Raw genomic sequence first — 12562 nt, forward strand, 5'->3', positions numbered from 1 at the left:
AAACAAAATACGTCAGCAGAAACAACCTCGGCCTCGACCTCGGTAGAGCAAACGGACCCAGTTCTGAATGAAATACGATCACTAAGTACCCAATTGGGGAATATAGATGGACGTTTCGACACTATTGAAAGTCGTCTCGATGCTATATCGAATTCGGTATCTGTCGTTCACGAAACTTTATCTAATTTGTAACAAAGAGTGTCTTCAATTGACTCTCGTGTTACGGAAACCGAAAATAGGATCTCTACCACAGAAGACGCTCTGCAGACCCGCGAAAGGGAACTATCTACTTTGACGAAAACAGTGACTCGACTTCAAGCTAAAGCGGACGACTTAGAAAACCGAGGAAGACGTAAAAATCTGCGAGTCGTCGGTTTACCCGAGAAAGCGGAGGGCTCTACCCCGCTAGCTCAATTCCTGATGAAAATGATACCAAAATGGCTCGACCTTTCTTTTGATCCCAGGCTGGAGATTGAGAGAGCGCACCGATCGCTTGGACCTGTTCCAGGAGGCAGTGACCCACCACGAAGCGAGTTGTTTTGTCGTTTTTTGCTGTTCTTTAAGGTTACAAATTTGCCCATCATATACTGTTATTGTATTATTTTTATGAAGAAAACTACAGTCTACTTTTTATTTTCTTTTACACATTGTGGTAATGGAGAGTTCGACTAAATTTATAACATGGAATGTCAAAGGATTAGGACATGTGATTAAAAGGAAAAAAGTTTTAACTTTTTTAAAAAAGGAAAAAGTTAAAGTGGCTATGCTTCAGGAAACACACCTATCGGATAGTGAACATTTAAAATTGAAACGAGATTGGGTGGGTCAAGTGTATTATTCTTCATGCATAAATAATCCCAGGAAAAGAGGTACAACTATTTTAAGTTGGAGAGAATTAAACCCTACTACTAGAGACTATACATTTTATTCTAACCCACATTGTTCATACTCAAGAATTGATTATATTTTTATTCCAAACACCTATTTTAATCTTGCATCTTTTAGTCAAATCGGTTCAATTACCATTTCAGATCACGCTCCAGTTCAATTAGATATTAAATTAGAAATCCCCAAAACAAATAACAAGACCTGGAAATTAAACTCTTCTTTGTTATCGGACCACAAATTTTGTAATATTGTACGGGAATCAATACAGAATTATTGGTCAGATAATAAAAATTCAAATGCCATTATAAATAATACATTCCGATCCTACTATGAATCACTCTATCGCTCACAAGGCAGTGCTTCACAACTACAAATTCAAACTTTTTTCAATAATATTTCTCTTCCAATTATTTCAGATAAAGATAGAGATTATCTTAATTCGCCTATAACTCCAGAAGAGGTCCTAGCTGCGATACAATCAATGTCATCCAACAAATCGCCAGGACCAGACGGTTTCCCCTCAGAATTTTATAAATCATTCTGGCCTGAACTTTCTAACATTTTGGTTCCAGCTTTACAAAATATCTTAGATCAAGGCACGATTCCTGAAACTTGGAAAACAGCAAACATCTGTGTAATACTTAAGAAAGATAAAGATCCCCAAGATTGTGCATCATTTAGGCCAATTAGTCTACTTAATACAGATTCTAAAATACTAGCAAAGGTTTTGGCATGTAGATTAGAGAGTATGCTCCCCAAGTTAATAAAGCCAGACCAAACAGGCTTCATAAAATCACGTTATGGAACAGATAATATACGCAGACTCTTAAATGTTATTAATTTTGTCCAAGGTGAGGGACACCCAGCACTTGTTCTCTCCCTTGACGCCGATAAAGCTTTTGACAGAGTCGAGTGGGACTTCTTATTTGCGACTCTTGATAAATTTAATCTGGGAAATAATTTTATTAAGTGGATCCAGTTGCTTTACTCTGATCCTAAAGCAACAGTAGTTACAAATGGTCTCGCTTCGACTCCATTTCGCATAGGAAGAGGGATGAGGCAGGGCTGTCCTCTTTCACCTTTGCTTTTCGCTTTAGTAATCGAACCCCTAGCAGAACTCATCAGACAAAACAGAAATTTCCACGGTATTTTAATAGGAGGGGAAGATCATCGTACCTCACTTTATGCAGATGATGTGCTCATATTTATGTCCAAACCAGAGCAGTCTATTCCAACATTGCTGGAATGCATCTCACAAATCCATAGCTTTACCCTTAAACACCCCTTCTTTGGAACATTTAAAATTAATCTCCCCATTCAAATTATCAGAAACTGGCTTTAGATATCTAGGAATCCATGTCACATCTTCACTTAAAGACCTTATTAAACATAATTATACACCTCTTATAGAAAAACTCAAACCTAATCTGAAAACATGGTGTTCACTCCCAATCTCATTTCTAGGAAGAATAAATGTAATAAAAATGAATGTACTTCCTAAATTCTTATATTTATTCCAGTCCATACCTAGCTACTTAGCAAATTCATTTTTCAAAGATCTTAATAAAAACATCTCAAAGTTTATCTGGAACAATAAAAGACCGCGTATTAAAATTTCTAAATTAATGAAGCCTAAAGACAGGGGTGGAATAGGCTTACCAAATCTCCAGTTGTATTATTGGGCTGCCCAAATAAAAAACATGATTAGCTGGTGTAATGAGAGGACTAACTCTAGTTGGTTTAAAATGGAAGAAACAGCTTGCTCCCCTTTACCAATTAAATATTTACCATTTGTTAAGAATTATATAAAACTAAAAAAGATTTCTGAACATTTTATCATATCAAATACTCTTAGAACTTGGAAAGATGTAAAGACACATATGGGAATCTCCAGCCCTTTCTCCCTGTTCTCCCCACTTTCTTTTAATCCTGATATGCCTTTAACATTGCAAAACACTGTTTTTTCAGCATGGCGGGAACTGGGCATCTCTCAAATATCTTGCTTACTTTCAGAAGGCACCATAAAATCTTTCCAACAGATTGTAGATCAATATAACGTTCCAAAATCCAATTTTTATAAATATCTACAATTACGACATTCTTTAAAACCAAAGTTGGACAAAGGAGAGCTCAGATCCAAAACAACAGAGATCGAATACCTTTTACTGAATTCAGCTTGTTTAAAAGGATTGATAACAAGGATTTATGACACTTTGTCTAACAATTGCACTTCTGCCTGGTTAGGACTTAAAGATGTTTGGGAGAAGGATATTGGTCAAACTATTGAAGAAAATGACTGGGAAATTGTATGTGATAATATATACCCGAAGTGTACATCTCTTGGGATCCATGAGCTTAATTTTAAATTTTTTAACAGGATCTACTTAACTCCAATACGTATTAAGAAAATGTTTGCCAATGCCACAGACCTGTGTTTCAAATGTAAAAAAGATAAAGGTACATTCATTCATAGTTTTTGGGACTGTGGCAAAATTTTGCCATTTTGGAAGAAAATACATAAAGTACTGGAAAATATTCTTAAGCTAAATTTTGACATGACCCCAGCTTTGTACTTATTGAATCTTAATGCAAATAATCTGTTTGAAAAAGATGCATTCCAGTTATTTATTGTATTGGTATATTTAGCTAAAAAATGTATTTTGCTACTCTGGTCTGCATCACAAGCTCCATCTTTTAAAATGTTGATATCACAGATTGCTACATGGCTACCATTAGAAAAACTTACCTATGACAAACATAAAAAATCTGATAGATTTTGGTCAATTTGGTCTCCCCTTTGGGAGTACATAAAAGAGCTCTCTTAAAATAACACAACATCCTTGACATTCATTTACATTTTTTGTTATAACCTACTCTAAGATGATGTAATTGTACTTTTAATTATTTTTCACCTATATATTTTATTTTTTTATTTTTTACATTAATTTCTCTTTTACTTTAACTCTCAAGACTGTACATTCTCTTTATGCTACAACATTTTGATGTTAATGTTTTGTGAATATGGGCATACAATAAAAAAAAAAAAAATAAAAAAACCCAATGTTGGTTTTGTCCATATTTAAATGAACGTGTGTAAACGCACGCTTTGATCAAACCTTTTATTCCCCTTGATGATATTGTGCTTTTTTTTCCCTCAATGCCCTCCAAAGTTTCAATGTTTGGCCGTGTCTGCCATATCTGTTTTGTTAAAAAAAAAAAAGGAAAAAAAAGAATGCATCGGTTCCTGCATGTAGAATTCAGAAATCTCATGGCATTGAAAGAAAACTGGCAGCAGTTGAGTGCCGAGGTCAAAGGTCAGATGAGCAGGCATCACACCTGATAAACACCTGGGGCAACTGTACAGTAAAAAAAAACAAAACAAAAAAAACAACAAGATTAAGAAATATTGCTTTAATTTGAGAGAGACAAAAAAAACTCTTCCGTGTTAAAATTTGATGTTCCTCCAGCGTTCTTACTTCAGTCTTTAATGTCAGGTGATCCTTCAAATGTCAGTGTAAATTGTTGAGTGTACCATTAGTGCTCAGTCGTGTTTTTCATAGTTACCAGTGCCGATGGAGTTTTTTTTTTTAGAGCGTCATATTCTGCTGGAAAAGTTTCATTTTAATGGTAATATGCCATGAGCGGAGGTGTATGAGTAACTTCACAAGTTGACCATAGTCTAGAGCGATGACATGCTCATCTACTCCCAGAACCTGGCAGAACGAAATGTTGCAGCTCGTCCGGTCTTCAATGATGAGCCCAAAAGAGGCCACTTCACAGAGCCGGCCCAAGGCTTAAGAGAACTGAGAGGCAGGACAAGATGGCGGGCTGGACTTGGTTAACTTTAGATTTTACACAAATCTCATTGTTTTGTTTTTCACCTAAAATAGTAATTAAAACATCCAAGATGTGTTTTGCCTCATCAAAATGTGGAATTTGATCAGCAAACTACTCATTCTAAGACAACTATGCCTTGGGCTAAATGACTTGGCTTCAAGTACGATGCCACACGATTCAGAAATGAAGGTACAGACTGCACAAACAGATAAACGACATGATGCATCTCATTTCACCACAACTAAAGGCAGCGACAAAAAAAAAAGTCAAGCTCTCACGATGATGACATTTCTCATGCAACCCTTTAGCAAGCCTACATAGTATTTATGCCTAAAAGTCACTGCATGGGTAAATAAGAAACAAGCAACACACACACACACATATATATATATATCCATGGGCCACTGTAAAGTAATATGGTTCTGTCATAACGTTTTGAATGAAAATCTGCATTTGGATAAGACACCTTTAGTATAGTTTTGATTTTAAGGCATAATAAAGATCAAATGCAAGTACGAGTGGATTTACATTGAAAATTTCAAACGCATCAAGAAAACCATGTGCTAAGGAAATTTCAAACCATTTGGAACGCACAGAGACGAGCTTTTGTGCAAAAATGAACTTAAAGGTGCCTTTAAAAAAGTGTCAAAGTACTTTTGAAAACAAAAAAGCAAACCCCCAATAGGTGGCAGCAAGAGGCCGCTTTATTTGAGTAAAGCATTGAACGATTCATTCAGCCAAAGAAGCCAATAGGATGAACGGACAGTTGAATCAATCCCTGAATCATCGACTCACCCGAGTCTTCTTGGCGAAGGCCTGAATCGTTCGTGCAGGGAAACGTCGCTGTGTATTATTCAGAGATGGCCAACTGTTCTGCTGTTTATTTTATTATACTTATCGCAATGATTTTACTACTACTATCAATAAAATTAATATTAGTAATGATAATATTGCCGGAAGTTGTACAGCGCATGCGTCACGTGTTCATCATCAGCATCCATGACAACCGTCCTGTGGGTGTTGTTTGAATCTCGCTGTGTCGATTGGCATCTGATCTCTGCGTCCTCCGTGACAATTTTTCCAGATTATCGATATTATTGATCGTTGGATACGTCGATTGATCGCCTGCTGTTCCCATCACTCAGGTTTGACCCTTTTTATTACGCTGTGCTTTGTGTTTGTGTTCAGTATGTCTTGTGTTCACTACAGGTTCCAGAGTCGACTCACCTACGACTCGCTCCAGTTTGAAGGCCTCAACATCAGCGCGGGGGAGCTGAAGCGGCAGATCATGAGGAGCAAGAGGCTGAAGTTCTGCCAGCTGAAGATCAGCAACGCCCAGACTGATGAAGGTGAGTTGAGGAAAAGACACTTCAACTGTTCTACGCTAACATTAGATGCGTTACATCAGACACTTCTGGAAGCTGTAAGGTGGTGCTGATGCTGACATGTAGGGATGTTTTGGCTGTTTTAAAAGGCTAATGGCTCTCAAAGTATACCGTGCTCCATAATTATGTGCTGATTCTGATTTTATTTTGCTGTCAGAATACACAGATGATGCTCTCATCCCTAAAAACACGTCGGTCATCATCAGACGGATCCCTGCGGCGGGACTGAAGTCCTCAAACAGAAGATTTGTTGGGTAAGTGCTGTGAAATGAGCACACGCGTCCTCTGTTAGATGTTATATGAAGACTCCTGGTCTGTCCCTGGTGTTTTAGTCACACAAGCTCCTTTGTTTTGCAGACATCAAGCTGGACGCTGGCGTGAACCTTCACCTAGAGCTGATCCTTCACTCCTCTCACTGGAGCAGTTGTTGAAGGTATTGAACAAATGAATAGCACAATAGCAATGTAAAGCACACAATATACGCACACGCACTCAGCTTCTTAGGGAGATTTGAGATTGTTTGAAGGGTTGAGGGTGAAAAAGATTCAAATGTGCAAATGCCTGTGAAACAGACTGAGAATCTGGCTGAGGCAAAGGCGTCAGAGGAGGACAAGCTGAAAGCGGTGATGTACCAGTCCAGCCTGTGCTACTACTCCAGCAGGTGAGCGTTCAGACACTGACAGGTTTGCTTTGTGAGAGATGTCTGAGCTGATTCTCATGGTTCTGATGTTCACTAGTGAGGCCATGAGGCTGCTTGGGATCCCGGGACACCACATTAGGCACTGCCCCACTAATGTGGTAACTGGGTTTTCCAAGCTCACGGTTGCTGTGAACTTGAGCTCTTGTCCTCATCAGTCAGATTGTTTGCTCAGAGTTTGACTGTCACTCCTCAATTCACAGGGCAGCCGCTCCGCGCCGCACAAGCGCATCCGGAAGAGCACAGGGATTCCCCGCAGCTTCCTGTTGGAGGTGGACGACCCAGACCGAAAGGGAGTCATGATAGACGGCAGCGGCCGATACGTCATTCCCATCATAGACGCGTGAGTAAACTGTACTTGGCATAGCCGCATGTTCTAGTGTTTGTCCAAATCTCACATGATGTCTGCTTGTGTGTGTTTGCGCTCGATCTGTTCAGTGAGGCCTATGCTGCTGAGAAGAGAAAGAGGCCGTCCTTCTCCTGCCAGACCGAGCCTTTGCCCTCCTCGTCCTCAGCAGGTGCGGCATCTTCGGTCCGGGACGCCGGAGGGAAACGGTCCCGCTCCCCATCTTCACCAGAGACGCGCGGCGACCAGAAGAGACCACGTCGCTGAGAGACCTTCATCCAAGAGACCTGGAGCCGACGTGTAAATATTGTACATAGTTTATTAATAAAAGATAATAAAGATTATAGCCGCATGAACTGTGTGGACTGGTTAACCTTCACTCCAGCAGTGCAACACACACACACACACACACACACACACACACGAATGAATTCATAAACACAATATCATGAAGTTTTGCTTTAATTTAGGAAAAGAGAAACTCTTCTGGGCTAAAATCTGATGGGTTTTTTTCAGCGTTCTTACTTCAGTCTTTAATGTCAGGTGATCCTTCAAATGTCAGTGTAAAGTGTTGAGTACACTATTAGTGCTCAGTCGTGTTTTTCATAGTCACCAGTGCCGATGGAGTTTTTTGAAGCGTCATATTCTGCTGGAAACGTTTCATTTGAATGGTAATGTCCCATAAGCGGAGGTCTTGTAAGTAACTTCACAAGTCGGTCAAAGTCTACACCGGTGACAAGCTCATCTACTCCCAGAACCTGCTACTCTCTACCTACACGCTGTCAGCTGATGTTTCAAAACCTCAACACTCGCATACAGAACAGCCTCAGCGTCTGCACCACTTATCGGCACTAGCTGCAAGTCTACACCCCCTCTGTCCAGAAGTGAGCACAGCCTCTTGGTACCATCCCAGCAAGCATTTTTTTGGGGTGTTTAAAGGTGCCAACTGACCATCAAAAGTAAAAATGACTCATTTTATCTCATCCCAACAGGGAAACCACCAACAATAAAGAATGAGTTACTATCTGGTGTCATGGCTTTGCAATTAAAACAAGTTTAGTTATAATGGAGGTCATTGGGGGCAAAAACAGCCACTTGAACAATATGAACAATACATAAGGGTTAAAAGTCTAATAGACGGCTTGGTTAAAACCAGGCTAAATCTAGGCTGTCAGTGAGTGTGCACCCCTAACCCCGCCTCTCACAGTGACCTCACTAGCTCCGCTGAGTGCTTTGTGTCTCAGATTGCATGCAAGTCTGCAGCCAGATACTGCTGGAAGCTAGTCATCAAATACACAGGAACGAATGACTACACGTGTCAATCTGTCTATTAAACTATCTAATCTGTCTAGTCAGTCTTTTATTATCTTTTATATGCAAAAATATTCATTCATAAAAACATATGTATATATGAACACTGGGTCAAATAGGGTCCGTGCATTTTAAATCTAATAACAAAAATAACCCAATGTTGGTTTTGTCCATATTTAAATGAACGTGTGTAAACGCACGCTTTGATCAAACCTTTTATTCCCCTTGATGATATTGTGCTTTTTTTTCCCCTCAATGCCCTCCAAAGTTTCAATGTTTGGCCGTGTCTGCCATATCTGTTTTGTTTAAAAAAAAAAAAGGAAAAAAAAGGAATGCATCGGTTCCTGCATGTAGAATTCAGAAATCTCATGGCATTGAAAGAAAACTGGCAGCAGTTGAGTGCCGAGGTCAAAGGTCAGATGAGCAGGCATCACACCTGATAAACACCTGGGGCAACTGTACAGTAAAAAAAAAAAAAAACAACAAGATTAAGAAATATTGCTTTAATTTGAGAGAGACAAAAAAAACTCTTCCGTGTTAAAATTTGATGTTCCTCCAGCGTTCTTACGTCAGTCTTTAATGTCAGGTGATCCTTCAAATGTCAGTGTAAATTGTTGAGTGTACCATTAGTGCTCAGTCGTGTTTTTCATAGTTACCAGTGCCGATGGAGTTTTTTTTTTTTAGAGCGTCATATTCTGGTGGAAAAGTTTCATTTTAATGGTAATATGCCATGAGCGGAGGTGTATGAGTAACTTCACAAGTTGACCATAGTCTAGAGCGATGACATGCTCATCTACTCCCAGAACCTGGCAGAACGAAATGTTGCAGCTCGTCCGGTCTTCAATGATGAGCCCAAAAGAGGCCACTTCACAGAGCCGGCCCAAGGCTTAAGAGAACTGAGAGGCAGGACAAGATGGCGGGCTGGACTTGGTTAACTTTAGATTTTACACAAATCTCATTGTTTTGTTTTTCACCTAAAATAGTAATTAAAACATCCAAGATGTGTTTTGCCTCATCAAAATGTGTAATTTGATCAGCAAACTACTCATTCTAAGACAACTATGCCTTGGGCTAAATGACTTGGCTTCAAGTACGATGCCACACGATTCAGAAATGAAGGTACAGACTGCACAAACAGATAAACGACATGATGCATCTCATTTCACCACAACTAAAGGCAGCGACAAAAAAAAAAGTCAAGCTCTCACGATGATGACATTTCTCATGCAACCCTTTAGCAAGCCTACATAGTATTTATGCCTAAAAGTCACTGCATGGGTAAATAAGAAACAAGCAACACACACACACACATATATATATATATATATCCATGGGCCACTGTAAAGTAATATGGTTCTGTCATAACGTTTTGAATGAAAATCTGCATTTGGATAAGACACCTTTAGTATAGTTTTGATTTTAAGGCATAATAAAGATCAAATGCAAGTACGAGTGGATTTACATTGAAAATTTCAAACGCATCAAGAAAACCATGTGCTAAGGAAATTTCAAACCATTTGGAACGCACAGAGACGAGCTTTTGTGCAAAAATGAACTTAAAGGTGCCTTTAAAAAAGTGTCAAAGTACTTTTGAAAACAAAAAAGCAAACCCCCAATAGGTGGCAGCAAGAGGCCGCTTTATTTGAGTAAAGCATTGAACGATTCATTCAGCCAAAGAAGCCAATAGGATGAACGGACAGTTGAATCAATCCCTGAATCATCGACTCACCCGAGTCTTCTTGGCGAAGGCCTGAATCGTTCGTGCAGGGAAACGTCGCTGTGTATTATTCAGAGATGGCCAACTGTTCTGCTGTTTATTTTATTATACTTATCGCAATGATTTTACTACTACTATCAATAAAATTAATATTAATAATGATAATATTGCCGGAAGTTGTACAGCGCATGCGTCACGTGTTCATCATCAGCATCCATGACAACCGTCCTGTGGGTGTTGTTTGAATCTCGCTGTGTCGATTGGCATCTGATCTCTGCGTCCTCCGTGACAATTTTTCCAGATTATCGATATTATTGATCGTTGGATACGTCGATTGATCGCCTGCTGTTCCCATCACTCAGGTTTGACCCTTTTTATTACGCTGTGCTTTGTGTTTGTGTTCAGTATGTCTTGTGTTCACTACAGGTTCCAGAGTCGACTCACCTACGACTCGCTCCAGTTTGAAGGCCTCAACATCAGCGCGGGGGAGCTGAAGCGGCAGATCATGAGGAGCAAGAGGCTGAAGTTCTGCCAGCTGAAGATCAGCAACGCCCAGACTGATGAAGGTGAGTTGAGGAAAAGACACTTCAACTGTTCTACGCTAACATTAGATGCGTTACATCAGACACTTCTGGAAGCTGTAAGGTGGTGCTGATGCTGACATGTAGGGATGTTTTGGCTGTTTTAAAAGGCTAATGGCTCTCAAAGTATACCGTGCTCCATAATTATGTGCTGATTCTGATTTTATTTTGCTGTCAGAATACACAGATGATGCTCTCATCCCTAAAAACACGTCGGTCATCATCAGACGGATCCCTGCGGCGGGACTGAAGTCCTCAAACAGAAGATTTGTTGGGTAAGTGCTGTGAAATGAGCACACGCGTCCTCTGTTAGATGTTATATGAAGACTCCTGGTCTGTCCCTGGTGTTTTAGTCACACAAGCTCCTTTGTTTTGCAGACATCAAGCTGGACGCTGGCGTGAACCTTCACCTAGAGCTGATCCTTCACTCCTCTCACTGGAGCAGTTGTTGAAGGTATTGAACAAATGAATAGCACAATAGCAAAACGCAATGTAAAGCACACAATATACGCACACGCACTCAGCTTCTTAGGGAGATTTGAGATTGTTTGAAGGGTTGAGGGTGAAAAAGATTCAAATGTGCAAATGCCTGTGAAACAGACTGAGAATCTGGCTGAGGCAAAGGCGTCAGAGGAGGACAAGCTGAAAGCGGTGATGTACCAGTCCAGCCTGTGCTACTACTCCAGCAGGTGAGCGTTCAGACACTGACAGGTTTGCTTTGTGAGAGATGTCTGAGCTGATTCTCATGGTTCTGATGTTCACTAGTGAGGCCATGAGGCTGCTTGGGATCCCGGGACACCACATTAGGCACTGCCCCACTAATGTGGTAACTGGGTTTTCCAAGCTCACGGTTGCTGTGAACTTGAGCTCTTGTCCTCATCAGTCAGATTGTTTGCTCAGAGTTTGACTGTCACTCCTCAATTCACAGGGCAGCCGCTCCGCGCCGCACAAGCGCATCCGGAAGAGCACAGGGATTCCCCGCAGCTTCCTGTTGGAGGTGGACGACCCAGACCGAAAGGGAGTCATGATAGACGGCAGCGGCCGATACGTCATTCCCATCATAGACGCGTGAGTAAACTGTACTTGGCATAGCCGCATGTTCTAGTGTTTGTCCAAATCTCACATGATGTCTGCTTGTGTGTGTTTGCGCTCGATCTGTTCAGTGAGGCCTATGCTGCTGAGAAGAGAAAGAGGCCGTCCTTCTCCTGCCAGACCGAGCCTTTGCCCTCCTCGTCCTCAGCAGGTGCGGCATCTTCGGTCCGGGACGCCGGAGGGAAACGGTCCCGCTCCCCATCTTCACCAGAGACGCGCGGCGACCAGAAGAGACCACGTCGCTGAGAGACCTTCATCCAAGAGACCTGGAGCCGACGTGTAAATATTGTACATAGTTTATTAATAAAAATAATAAAGATTATAGCCGCATGAACTGTGTGGACTGGTTAACCTTCACTCCAGCAGTGCAACACACACATACACACACACACACACACACACACACACACACACACACGAATGAATTCATAAACACAATATCATGAAGTTTTGCTTTAATTTAGGAAAAGAGAAACTCTTCTGGGCTAAAATCTGATGGGTTTTTTTCAGCGTTCTTACTTCAGTCTTTAATGTCAGGTGATCCTTCAAATGTCAGTGTAAAGTGTTGAGTACACTATTAGTGCTCAGTCGTGTTTTTCATAGTTACCAGTGCCGATGGAGTTTTTTGAAGCGTCATATTCTGCTGGAAACGTTTCATTTGAATGGTAATGTCCCATAAGCGGAGGTCTTGTGAGTAACTTCACAAGT

At 40.7% G+C, this 12562-nt stretch overlaps 2 protein-coding genes across 8 annotated transcripts; both read left to right on the top strand.

Annotated features, from left to right (window-relative positions):
* The first annotated feature begins 5441 nt into the window (after positions 1 to 5441).
* On the top strand, positions 5442 to 7505 carry LOC100535555 (E3 ubiquitin-protein ligase RBBP6-like). Of its 4 annotated transcripts, none has more exons than XM_073909072.1 (7): positions 5442 to 6074; positions 6268 to 6364; positions 6468 to 6543; positions 6683 to 6771; positions 6848 to 6908; positions 7011 to 7150; positions 7246 to 7495. In XM_073909072.1, the coding sequence occupies exons 1-7, from the start codon at positions 5915 to 5917 to the stop codon at positions 7418 to 7420; spliced, it is 798 nt and encodes a 265-aa protein (XP_073765173.1). In that variant the 5' UTR covers positions 5442 to 5914; the 3' UTR covers positions 7421 to 7495. The 4 variants fall into 4 exon arrangements, with proteins under 4 accessions (XP_073765173.1, XP_073765174.1, NP_001373490.1 ...); XM_073909073.1 differs by having other exon boundaries at positions 5681 to 6172; NM_001386561.1 differs by lacking the exon at positions 6848 to 6908 and having other exon boundaries at positions 5715 to 6074; positions 7246 to 7505.
* A 2290-nt stretch (positions 7506 to 9795) lies between these two features.
* Positions 9796 to 12171, top strand: LOC100535429 (E3 ubiquitin-protein ligase RBBP6-like). Of its 4 annotated transcripts, none has more exons than XM_073909069.1 (7): positions 9796 to 10747; positions 10941 to 11037; positions 11141 to 11216; positions 11363 to 11451; positions 11528 to 11588; positions 11691 to 11830; positions 11926 to 12171. In XM_073909069.1, the coding sequence occupies exons 1-7, from the start codon at positions 10588 to 10590 to the stop codon at positions 12098 to 12100; spliced, it is 798 nt and encodes a 265-aa protein (XP_073765170.1). In that variant the 5' UTR covers positions 9796 to 10587; the 3' UTR covers positions 12101 to 12171. The 4 variants fall into 4 exon arrangements, with proteins under 4 accessions (XP_073765170.1, XP_073765171.1, NP_001373483.1 ...); XM_073909070.1 differs by having other exon boundaries at positions 10388 to 10845; NM_001386554.1 differs by lacking the exon at positions 11528 to 11588 and having other exon boundaries at positions 10399 to 10747; positions 11926 to 12164.
* Positions 12172 to 12562: the final 391 nt, after the last annotated feature.

This window comes from Danio rerio, chromosome 8 (genome assembly GCF_049306965.1).
Source record: "Danio rerio strain Tuebingen ecotype United States chromosome 8, GRCz12tu, whole genome shotgun sequence".
Lineage (NCBI taxonomy): Eukaryota > Metazoa > Chordata > Actinopteri > Cypriniformes > Danionidae > Danio > Danio rerio.

Coding starts and splice junctions, on each gene's coding strand:
- LOC100535555 (XM_073909072.1), top strand. CDS start 5,915: ATGTCTTGTGTTCACTACAGGTTCCAGAGTCGACTCACCTACGACTCG. Junction 6,365..6,467: donor TCAAACAGAAGATTTGTTGG/GTAAGTGCTGTG, acceptor TTTGTTTTGCAG/ACATCAAGCTGGACGCTGGC. Junction 6,772..6,847: donor CTGTGCTACTACTCCAGCAG/GTGAGCGTTCAG, acceptor GATGTTCACTAG/TGAGGCCATGAGGCTGCTTG.
- LOC100535429 (XM_073909069.1), top strand. CDS start 10,588: ATGTCTTGTGTTCACTACAGGTTCCAGAGTCGACTCACCTACGACTCG. Junction 11,452..11,527: donor CTGTGCTACTACTCCAGCAG/GTGAGCGTTCAG, acceptor GATGTTCACTAG/TGAGGCCATGAGGCTGCTTG. Junction 11,589..11,690: donor GGCACTGCCCCACTAATGTG/GTAACTGGGTTT, acceptor CTCAATTCACAG/GGCAGCCGCTCCGCGCCGCA.